Source organism: Propithecus coquereli, unplaced genomic scaffold (genome assembly GCF_000956105.1).
Source record: "Propithecus coquereli isolate 6110/MARCELLA unplaced genomic scaffold, Pcoq_1.0 Scaffold138, whole genome shotgun sequence".
NCBI classification, from domain to species: Eukaryota; Metazoa; Chordata; class Mammalia; order Primates; family Indriidae; genus Propithecus; species Propithecus coquereli.
In genome coordinates, this window is record NW_012138080.1 from 5917099 (window position 1) to 5929925 (window position 12827).

Genomic DNA, 12827 nt, shown 5'->3' on the forward strand with positions numbered 1-12827 from the left:
CAACAAACTTCCAAAGTATACTCAAGAAGAATTACATTACCCACATAGTACTATATATATTTTAAAAAATTGAACTTATAGTTAAAAACATGCCTGCAAAGCAAGCACAAAGACTAGATAGCCTTACTGGTAAATTCTACCAAACAGGGAAAAAACGATACCAATTCCCCACAAATTCTTCCAGAAAACAGAAGAAGAGAAATATTTCAACTCATTTCATGAACCCAGCATTACTCTGATATCAAAATCAAATAGGCACTTAAAAATAAAACAAAAACCCACTAGACGTGGTGGCTCACACCTGTGGTCCTAGCACTCTGGGAGGCCAAGACAGGAGGATTGTTTGAGGTCATGAGCTTGAGATCAGCCTGAGCAAAAGCAAAGCCCTGTCTCCACAAAAAATAGAAAACTTAGCCGGGCATTGTGGCACATGCCTGTAGTCCCAGCTACCTGGGGGCTGAGGCAGGAGGATAGCTTGAGCCCAGGAGTTTGAGGTTGCAGTGAGCTACGATGACACCATTGTACTCTAGCCAGGGTAACAGAGTAAGACTCTGTCTCAAAAAAAGAAGAGGAGAGGAGAAGGGAGGGAATAGAAGAGAAGAGAAGAGAAAAGAAAAGAAAAGAGAACCCTACAGACCAATTTCCTTTATAATATCCTGAGAAAAAAGAAATTCTTAAGTGGGTTTATCTTAGGGATGTAAGGTTGGTTCAACATTTAAAAATCAATCAAGGCAATTCGCCCTATCAGACCAAGAAAGAAAGACTGTATGATCACCTCAACAGATATACAAAAAGTATTTGACAAAATTCAACATGTTTTCATGACACAAACCTCTCAGCAAACTATAAACAGAAGGGAAACTTGTTCAACTTGATAGAGGCATCTCCAAAAACCGATAGCTAATATCATACTCAATGGCTAAAGACCGAACACTTCAACCCAGAACAGGAGAAACCAAACATGTCTGCTTTACCACTTCTATTCAACACTGTACTTAAGATCCTAACCAGTGCAATCAGGCAAGGAAAAGAAAAAGGCATATAGATTGGAAAAGATGCAAAATTCTATTTGTAGAAAACATGATTATGTATGTAGAAAATCCTAAAGAATCTACAAAAATGGCATTAGAACTAAGTGAGTTTAGCAAGGATGCAGGACATAAGGTTAATATAGAAAAATTAATGGTATTTTTATATATTAGCACTGAATAACTGGAAATTTAACTTTTTCAAAAATGGTTGTGAAACCATTTACAACAGCATCAAAAACCAAAAACTACTTAGGGATAAAACCTAACATGTGTAATATTTGTTTACTTAAAACTACAAAAGTGTGATGAGAGAAATTAAAGACTTCAGGAAATAAAGATAAGCCTAGTGCTATGTGATAGATGTTTAACTGGCTCTCTGGGGCAAAATCGCTGCTTTGTAGTATTTGTTGATTTCTGTGGTGTAAATATTCACACCTTGGCCAATTTGAATTTATCAGTGTGATGCCCCATAGTGTTGGACTGGGAAGAGATACAAAAAAATAGGTTGTGGGTAGCAGGTACAATCTGGCTCCTGCAACGCTGGATATACTGTGTTTGTGGATCAGAAGACTCAATAATGTTAACATGTCAATTCTCCCCAAACTGATCTATTCATATATATTCAATGCAATTTCAGTCAAAACTTGAGCAGCCTTTTTGGTAGTATTTGATAAGCTGATTTGAAAATTTATAGGAAAAAGCTAAGGACCTAGAATAGACAAAACAATTTTGAAAAGAAGAACTATATTGGAAGACTCACATTACCTTATTTCAAGACTCACAATAATGCTATGGTAGTTAAAGACACTGTGGTATTGGTGTAAAGACACAGCAATGGAACAGAATAGATTCCAAAAACAGACCCAAAGAAAAATAGTCGATTAATTTTCTACAGAGGTGCCAATGGAAAAAGGACAGTTTTTTCAACAAAAAATGCTAGAACTATCAAAAATGAACACTGACTTATACTTTGCATTATATATAAAAATCAACTAGAAATGGATCATAGACTTAAATATAAAACCTAAAATAATAAAATTCCTAAAAGAAAACATTGGAGAATATTGTTGTAACTTGGGTTATACAATGATTTCTTTGGATAGGACACAAGAAATATGAACAACAAAAGAAAAAATGATAAACTAGATTTCATCAAAATCAAAAATTGATCTTTTAAAGACACTTAACAAAATGAAAAGACAAGCCACAGACTGGAAGAAAATACTTACAAACTACATATCTGACAAAGAACTTACATCCAAGAACTCTCATAAGAAGATGATAAACAACCCAATTTTTAAAAATGAGCAAAAATTTGAACACTGCATGCAAGAAAAGATATGGATGACAGACAAGCATACTAAAAGATGCTCAACAGATTTGTAATTGTGTAAATTAAAACCACAATGAGATATCACTACATACACATCTACTGGGAGACTAACATTAAAAAGCATACAATAATGTCCATATTGCCCAAAGTGATTTACAGATTCAATGCAATTCCCATCAAAATACCAATGTTATATTTCACAGATCTAGAAAAAATAATCCTAAGCTTCACATGGAACCAAAAAGAGCCAAATAGTCAAAGCAATCCTAACTAAAAGAACAAATCAGCACGTATCACATTACTTGACTTCAAATTATACTACAAGGCTATAATAACCAAAACAGCATGGCACTGGTATAAAAGTAGAGACATAGACCAATGGAACATGAGAGAAAACACAGAAATTTTCAACAAAGCAGACAAAAACATATACTGGGGAAAAGACGTCCTGTTCAATAAACGGTGCTAGGAAAATTGCACTTGATTTTAGCCAAAAGGCTGAAAAGTGATGGTGCTGGAAAAACTGGATAGCCATATGTAGAAGAATGAAGCAGGATTTCTATTTCTTGCCATATGCAAAAATTAATTCAAGATGCAAGATGGATTAAAAACTTACATCTAAGGCATCAAACTATAAAAATTCTAGAAGAGAATATAAGAAAAATTCTTCAGATACTGGTCTAGGCAAAGAATTTATGACTAAGGCCTCAAAGGCAAATACAACAACAAAAATAAATAAATGGGACTTAATTAAATTGAAAAGCTTCTGCACAGCAAAGAAAATAATCAACAGAGTAAATAGACAACTTATAGAATGGGAGAAAATATCTGCAAACTCTACGTCTGACAAAAGACTAATATCCAGAATCTATAAAAAACTCAAAACAGCAAGAAAAAAACAAACAACCCCATCAAAAAGTGGGCAAAAGATATGAACAGAATTTTTTGAAAAGAAGATAGACAAATGGCCAACAAACATGGAAAAATGCTCAATGTCACTAATCTTCAGGGAAATGCAAATTAAAACTACAATGTGATACCACCTTACCTGTCAGAATGGCCATCAATAAAAAGTCAAAAAACAGGCCAGGCACGGTGGCTCATACCTGTAATCCTAGCACTTTGGAAGGCTGAGGTGGGAGGATCAGCCTGATGATAGGAGTTTGAGACCAGTCTGAGCAACAAACTTAAACTCTGTCTCTACAAAAAATAAAAAAATTAGCCAGGAGCGGTGGTGGGCTCCTATGGTCCTAGCTACGCAGGAGGCTGAGGCAAGAGGATCACTTGAGCCCAGGAGTTTGAGGCAACAGTGAGCTATGATGATGCCACTGTACTTTAGCCTGGGCAACAGAGTGAGATCCTGTCACAAAAAAAAGAAAGAAAGAGAGAAAAAGAGAAAAAGAGGGAGGGAGGGATGGAAGGAAGGAAGGGAGCAAGCGAAGGAGGGAGGGAGGGAGACAGTCTGGCACAATAGGCTATATTCTGTATGATTTCATTTCAAGGACATTCTGGAAAAGGCAAAACTATATGGACAAAAATCAGATCAATAGTTTTCAGAGGCTGGGTATGGGAAGAGGACTGACTACAAAAGTTGCCTAAGAGAATGTTTACCAGTGACGTTCTATAATTTGATTGTGGTATTCCACTATTCTATATATTTGTTAAAGTCATCAAACCATATACTTAGGAAGGATAAATTTTACTGAATGTAAATTATACCTCAATAAACCTGATTTAAATTACTTAGCTTTCTGCTGGTAGTCATAGCTCTCCACTATCTTTCCACCATATCTCTCACTCCTGTGTTCACCTACCCTAATGTATTAGCCAAATGGGAACTATTATCTTTCTCATTAATAACCACAATAGCAAAAGCATTAGCAGTCAATATTTACTAGAACTTGCTATAGTCAGACATATATTACCTCATCAATTCTAAATACAACTTTTATGATGCAGACTCTACTACTATCCCCATTTAGAGCTAGAAACTGAGGCTTAAGGAGATTAATAATTTGCCCAAGGTCCTTCAGTGGCTAATATGTAACAAACAAGGGATTTGAATTTAGGTCTACCTGACTCTAAAATCCTGACGCTGGATTACCTTCTTGTGATTTCCACCAGCATGTTTGCTCATGCTGTTATCTCAGAGGTCTCTTTACCTCAACTTCATTTGCCCTAATCTTATTTACCTTTAAAAGCAAAACTTACATGCATGTCCATCTATAAAGTTTTTCCAAATTTTTCTCTCCAGCTGGTGACCATCTCTTCCAAAGCATTAAAAGCTCTAATGCACTAAATCAGTTCCTTATTTACACACTTTATATATTCTATCTCCTGTTGTAGCTATTGATCTACTTCCCTATTTGAGGACAAGTTCCAAGGCCCCTTGTGTATCCCTCTGTTGCCTAACACAATGGTTTGCACATAACTTACAGAATGAATGAATAAATGAATGGTGGCTGGGACATTAGTCTAGCTAGTAGCATAATTAGATATTAATGTTTCATTGTACCCAACCAATGGTTCTCTTATTAGTTTCTTAGAATGAGCTGTTATTATATTACTGTGTCATCCTTCTTTCCTAAAATTAAATTTTCAGATAAGAAAATGAAAAGCTAAAAACTGAAAGGCAAATGTAAACCAAACACTGTCTGCTATTTTGGTATGAATTAAAAACAGGGTCAAACTCCTGTGCAACACATGAAAGCAAATAGGACAGGGAGTGGTAAAGAGAGACTTGAATGTAACATGGCAGGGTAACAGGAAAGGTCATCAACAGGGAAGACAGCAGAGAGAACACTATGTTATAAAGTCTGGCCATGTTCTTCAACAAGTCAGTAACATCTTTAAAAAGAAATGGAGAGGAGGGTTTTCTAGTTTACAAAAGACTTAAGAGACATAATAACTAAATGCACTATGTGGACCATGTAGAAGCCTTTGTCCAAACAAATTACTGTAAAAAGACATTGAGACAATTAGTAAGTTTCAAATAGAAGAATAGATATTAGATGATGATATTAAGGAATTTTTGTTAATTTTATTACATGTGATAATGGTAACATGGTTATGTAAGAATGTGTTCTTAGTTTTTAAAAATGCATACTTAAGTATTTAGGGATGAAACACCATAATACTTCAAATTTATTATACAATATTTTAGCAAGAAAAAGCAAATTGTAAATAACTGTTAAGTATAGGTGAAGAATATATGGGAACCTCATTAAAGAATTCTCTTTCCTTACAGAAAAAAGAATAAAATAAGATGTCGCAGGAAAAAGTTTAGCCACTGTTCCAATTCTTGTTCAAAAACTCTGTGGATGACCAAAATGACAAATTAAAATCAGAGTTTGAAAAGTCCTGGCATATTTTTGATTTTGCTTAATTATATTCCACTTCATCTCTAGTTCTACTATTTAACATTTACTCTATCCTACACTGTTAGCTGTTTACAATCTTCTGCCTTATTAGATGGTAAACTTTTTGAGAGCAGACACAATGTGTTATTGACTTTCAGTATACAGAAGAATGCTGTATATCAAAAAGGAAACTGGTAGAATAGAATTTCTTTTGAATTTAGCTTGTACTTGGCACTCATGAAGAAAATAGAGAATTTCTAAACAATAATTTTCTCCATACAAAACTAGAAACTAATAGGCATAACATAGTATAGGTATGTTTGCATGTAATTATAAATTCCTTAAGCTTCTTAAAAGTGAAGCATAAAACATCTATATTATCAACTATACCAGAGTTTCTCAGAGTGTGATCTGGGGACCCCAGGGAGTTAAGAGACCTTTTCAAGCAATCTGGGAAATAAAAACTATTTTCATAATAATACTAAGATGTTATTTATCTTTTTTACTCTCATTCTCTCATGATTGAACAGTGGGGATTTTCAAGTGATTTGTGATGAAGTCACCATTCTGAAGGCTAACAGAATGTGTGTTTGTGTATTCTTATGTTTTAAAAATTCTTAGTTTTGATTTCTAATATGGTACTCACTGATAAACATAAGGTACATAAACAAAAGCTCTTTGGGGTCCTCAACTATTTTTAAGAATATAAATGGTCCTGTGACTAAAACTTCAGAACTATAAAACAAATGCAATATTATTTTCTAAGCACTCCCTTCTCACTGTCATCCTCAAAGGTTTGGGCATGTGTCTATGTGAGTGAATGGGCACCACTTTATCTTGCCCTTTTGATTCTTATATGCCTGCTGTTCCTGCCATTTCTGAATCTGAAAGATACAAGTAGGAGTAAAAGCAAATCAAAGCTCCTTGCTTAGTAAGGTTACTCCAAATACGATCTTGGGCAAAAGGCATAACTGAATAAACTTTCAAACTTTTAAGTTAGGAAATTTCTGCTTTCTCCCTGAGACATGAACTGAAGAACTTAGGGAAAGGAAAAGAGTGAGGGATAGGGTAAAAATGATTGAGGCTGATTAAATGACAGTTTTCTGAAGATACCCTCCCAGTATAATTCAGAATTCTTTGGGGAAAGTGCTTTGCTTAATGACATATTAGGGATGAAAAGAACATAAGAAATGAATATTGAAAGTAATTAACATAAGAATACTTCTGTGTAGGGTTTCTACCATCTTAGAATCATCTCCTCTACTCCCCCCAACTCCGTAGAAAATGATTATCGACTATGTGGGAAATCTAAAAATTTTATTGAGTTGTTTTCTGAACTCTGAAGAATTTCAGTTGTTAGACAACTGTGGGTTAGATCACTATGGGTGGCCCTGACTACAGCAGATATTCACATTTTCCTGAAAAAAATTCAAAAATTTTACCACTTGGTAAACATCCTCTGAAAATTTAGATTCTCTTATCACATCTTACTTATAAAGGATTCTCTATAAAATGGAAAGTCATAATGCCTTTAAGCAAAGCCTAATAATTTCTATAAATCATTACCTTAGATAACAGCTTGTCAAATAAGCTATCCATTATCGCTACAAGCTTAGCTGATATTTCAGCTATGTGGTCATGGTAGTCCTGTAATGAGAAATAATATTGTATTTTAAAGTCCCTGGGATACATCTAAAAAATACTTAACAATTGAGGAACTAAACTTATGAAACTTCGATAGAAAACATATGAAAAAGTACCTTAGTGATATGATCAAAATGCCTAAGCATGCTATATTGCTTAGGTGGTAGTCGAGCTTCAAAATGACCCCGGATCACAGGAATGTAGTGCACAATTAACTGCAAACATCGTGAAGACAGAGCTAAACACCCAGGAAGTAGATATATAATGAAGAAATAAAAAAAGATATTAGTTGATTTCAATTACAAATCAAATTAAGTAAAAAATGTCAATTTTATACAGATTGTTTATTTCATAAATGAAGAACACTGTGGCAGAAGGCAACACATTTCATTTTGCATAAAAAAATAAATTGGTACTGAGTAATGTAATGACCATGCTGCTTTCACAATGGACTGAAGTTGTGAGCATTACCAGTGTGAAGACGATAATGGGACAACTGATCCTCTTCTGACATTCAGATACCTTTCACCCCAAAGTACTCACATACATTACATCTTAACATTTTCTAGAGTGGTACAACTTCCAAATAACTTACACTTATTAAAGTGGAAATTACTCAAAACATTTTCCCCAAGGTTAGTTTTTCTACTATGATAATACATAAAAGAGTAAGTGGCATTTGCCACTTTCAGAGCCTTTGATTAGAACCATGAAAACATCAGATATAATAAAAACACAATGAGTACAGTGACATCATTGTAACACCTCAGCATGTGAATTAAATGCAAGAATCCATACCCAAATTTTTTGTAGTTATTGTTTTTAGTCCAACAACTTGCAGTGCACCAGCTCCAAGAACTAATTGGCAACTTCTTGAATTGAAGTACTAACAAAGGAATGAGAAAAAAAACCCCAAAAATTCATTAAAAACTATTCTTTATATGCTGGCAATGTGCTTTTTAAAAATACATTCCTCTTTCCTCTCATTCAAGGACCAAATAAATTTTCTAGTAGAAGCAATTAGGATCTACTTATATAATGACAAAAAAAGGAGGGGAGGGGAATTCTAAATGATAATATTTATTGTCTGATAGGAAAAAAGTTGAGAAATTCTAAAAATCTATTTTAAAAAATTAATCTTTAACTTGTATTCACAAAACTAGTTCAGTTTCAGTCGTTCTTATTGGAAAGTCCTGTTTTAAAGAGTTTCAAAAATCTTTCTCGACTAAAACATGACAACTCAAGTTCAGAACAGAATTAACTGATAGATTTGAGGTTTGAAAAAATTAAAGCCTTTCCTCTAAACTAGCAGTTAAAAATATCTCTTAATATAAAATGGCTGAATAAAATTATCACCACATTTTCATTTTATATCAATGGTTCTGAAAGAATGATGCAAGAAAAATCTCTAACCTTAGTGAGATGAATTTTGTAAAGTTCAGTGAATTCCTTCCATGCACATTTGAAACCAGTCCAGGTTTTTTGACCTAAGTGGCCTCAGTCATGTTCAGCACCTAACGAACAAATCATCTCCTGTCTCCAATGTCATTAACAACTCTATGGGTGTAATGAGGAATCACTAAATGTGGAGTGAGAAGGAAGCAGGCAGCTTTTTTCCAGTAACATGTTGTGATTCAACCACAATCAAATGTTATAAAACTAATGTCTTAAAGATAACTTGACCTTGAAATGTCTTACAGTTGAAAGATTAGTCACACCTTAATCAATTAATTCTTCCAACTATTTCTCTATAATGGGGTAAAGTCATACACACCTTCAATAAATCTGACAGACGAGTAAGCATGTCAGTAGTAACGGATGGGATGTTATCCACACACTGGCAATATTCAAGGATAATTCTTATTAACAGCAATACAGTTCTATAAGAAAAGAAAGATAGTAGGCAATTGAAACAAGAAAATCAAACTTATCTGGCAATATATTAATAAAAATCAAATTACCAGTACAATGGACCTCTGAGGATATAATGATCTTAGTAAATGTTAAATTATGTGTTTCATTCACAAGTGCAGCAGGTTCTGGATTAGAGTGAGGCAAGAGAGGTGCCTGGGGTGGAAAATTTAAGGAGGCATTTACTGAGAGTTGCAGGATCAGCACTTGAATGACACTGAGAATGAGTAGTAGCTCCTTAAATTTTGTGCTGTAGGCATAGCAGTCTCTGTATGGCATTCTCATTAAGAAGTCTCTTCAGTAAGGCAGGTATTTCATTCCTTGGCCATTTTGGAAACACTGACAAAAAGCCTACCCAGTGTTTCTGTTTACCTACATAGTAGGTCCTCATTCATAAGTATTAATGAAGGGAACCTAGTCCAGATTTTCTTAGTGAGATGAGAAAGAAGCTACAATGGCTTCAAAAGACAACATATCTCCTAAGAATTTTATTGTAGGTCACAAAAGGTTTTCCAAAGATGATAAAAGTTATTAGCTTAATAGCAATACATGTCACAAGTTAAAAAGACACACTACCGAGAGGTTAAATAAGATTGAAATTAAGGGGAAAAGATCTATTCACTAAGTTCAACGAGAGGCTCAGAAATAAGAGAGCTATATAAAATAATGGTTTATATAATAAAACTCTGAAGGATATCAGGAACTAGTGATTCAAGAAAGATAGTGTGTAGCCTTTGTAACAGTTTGTCAGACCATATATTACTCTGTATGCATACTCCTATAGTCTGCTTTACTGGGCATGAATCCATCGCTTATTTTTTGCAATCTTCTCTCAGAAGTTGCAATAGTCCCTGTTTAGCCAAGGAGTTTGGTTTTTTGACAACAGACTGTTTGACTAAAAAGCTAGAAAGCAAGATAGCCAGAGGAGACCATTTCCATCAAGCACATGAAGAGCAAACAGAAAATGGGTAGGTAAGAAGGGAAAACAAAATTAGATTGAAGGGATGAGATTACAGGGGAGGCTGTAAAAATCTTTGCATACCAGAACTATGGGGACTTAGTTTAGAATGGGCAGACTTTGTAGACTTAAATACAATTGAGAAAAAGCATTAATTCTATACATACTTTTAGAATACTTACTATGGTGCCAATAAAAATAAAAAATGGTAAGATAGACTCTTTGACACACTTTGAAGAACTCAAACTAGGGAGATACATACATAAATAAATAATTCTATTATACCTCAGTAAATGCCATGATAGAGGGACATAGAGTTACATTCTTCCTGGACCAGGTGGCTACTTCAAAAAAGGCTTAGACAGTGACAAGCAGCAAAGAATAAAAGTGAAAAAGAATGCTTGTCTAGATATCGAGAATTAGAACTAGATTCTAACTCTGACTACATTTGGGTCACTTTATGTTAATCACTTAACCTTCTAAGCTTCAATTCTCTTAACTGCAGAAACAATCCCTGATATGTCTATTTTACAAAGTTTTGTAAAGATCAAATGAGATCATATGTACATGAAAATATTTAAACTGTGAAGTGCTGTTAAAAAATATGAAGGTATTCTTTTAATTACCAATTAAATACAAGGCATGTACCAAACAACAATGGGATTGTTGGTATGCTTCTTAGTTAACTTTAATTTGAGATAGTTTCATTGGTAAAAGAGGAAAAAAACCTAATGATTCGAATGATCATGATGAAAATAGCTACCTATAACTGTCAACTTATTAGGTGCTAGAACTGTGCTAAATGCTTTATACGCATTACCTGTTTAATTTTCACAGTAATTCTACATACAGTACTATTTTCTATATTTTGTGGGCTCCAGAGCCCACAACTTAAACTACTATGCTATACTGCACACTAAGAAAGCTATAGGAAAAAAGACAGAAAGACCTAGGGATAGTAAATAACATCATGCATCCATTTATATCACTCTTAGACTGTCTAGATATCTTGTTACATGAAAAAAAATCAAGCCCTTTGTGTTAAGTCAGTGTAGTCCTTAATGGATAAAGCATACTACAGATCATAGAAAATAAAATAAATCCATAACATTTCCTTTAAATTTCTGATAAGATTTAAAATTGTTAATCCAAAATTTCCAACTCACTTCAAGGGGGAACCAGAAGACTTACGTTTTAAATAATTGACTCAAATAACAAAGAAAAATGTGTCACTCACCCAACAACAGCATATTGTTGTCCTTCAACAATGAGAACCTCAGCTGGTTTTCTTTCTTCTATAGCTAGAGAGTAAAGCAAAGAAACAAAAGAGACAAGGGTACAAGATGAAACAAAATACTGGGAAAAAAGCTTAAGAAGATAGTTCCTATTGAGGGCCTAGAACTATCTCATTTCTGAAAATAAATACCTACTTTTTGGGAAGCAATTTGGCACAGAGTAAATAAAGTATATTGGGAGTTAGATTTGGAATTTGTGTCCCAATATTGCCAATTACTGGATGCATGACTTTGGGCCAATTACTTAACCTCTTTGAGTCTCACTATCTATATCTATTAAATGCAAATAATAGTATCTGTCTTTTAGGATTGTTGTTTATGACAGAGATAATGATTACAAACACCCTATCCCTTAAGCCTGGCACATGGTAGATAATCAGTGCTTTAAAAAATGTTTAGATAAAAAAAAAAAAAAATGTTTAGAAAGACAGAACTAGCATTTCAACTGGTTATCTTCATTATAATCATGCTTAGAATACAAGTTAATTTCTAAATTCAATGAAGAGATTATGTATTTAATTCTCAAGATTTCAACCCAGAAGTTACTTTATTTTCATTATGTGATATTTATCATTATAAAACAAAATTCAGCATATTGAGGTGAAAAAAACAGTAGACCAGATTATTGTCCTGAATCAGACAAATTTAATAGATTACCATGGGCAAGTCATTATGTTTCCCTAAGCTTCAAGTGCTTTTGAGCTGTAAGACTTGAAATGTCTACTTCCTCTTTTCTTTCAAGCAAAAAAGTTCCATGTGATATATATTTTAATCATAATTCACTACATATATCAGACCATAAATTTTTAGGGCAAGGACTTTGTCTTAACCAATTCTCTATATTGCAGAGAAGTGGCATAGCATAGTAGTTAAGAGAAAGGGCCCTAAAGTCAGTCTGCCTAAATCTGAATCCCAGCTCTACCACTTCCTAGTTGTGTGACCTTAGGCAAGTTGTTTAACCTCTTTGTGCCTCAGTTTCCATATTTATTAAATACTAATACTAACAGTGTCTAGCTCAAGGACCTGTAAATGAGACAACACATGTAAAGTGCTTAGAACAGTGTAAGCACTCAGTTAATACTAGCTGCTATCCATTAACTATCATTTCCCTAATGCCTAGCTGAGTAGCTAGTAATTCAATAAATGAATGGTAGATGAATGAATAATAATCTAGGATCCTTAACTTGATAAGAACTAGTAAAATGTTAATGGACTTCTAATAGCATACATCCTATTTGTTGCGAGAGAGAGAGAGAGAGAGAGAGAGAGAGAGAGAGAGAGAGAGAGAGAGAGAGA

General features: G+C 34.0%; 1 protein-coding gene across 2 annotated transcripts in view; it reads right to left on the reverse strand.

The window, feature by feature from the left end:
• The window catches only part of VPS54 (vacuolar protein sorting 54 homolog (S. cerevisiae)), a 117451-nt gene that overhangs the window by 19260 nt on the left and 85364 nt on the right, over positions 1 to 12827 (reverse strand). For both annotated transcript variants that reach the window (XM_012639208.1, XM_012639207.1), the window contains exons 16-20: positions 11474 to 11537; positions 9142 to 9247; positions 8166 to 8253; positions 7484 to 7605; positions 7290 to 7370 (exon numbers count right to left, since the gene is read on the reverse strand). In XM_012639208.1, coding sequence (XP_012494662.1) covers positions 7290 to 7370; positions 7484 to 7605; positions 8166 to 8253; positions 9142 to 9247; positions 11474 to 11537 — 461 coding nt within the window. The remainder of the gene's footprint in view (positions 1 to 7289; positions 7371 to 7483; positions 7606 to 8165; positions 8254 to 9141; positions 9248 to 11473; positions 11538 to 12827) is intronic.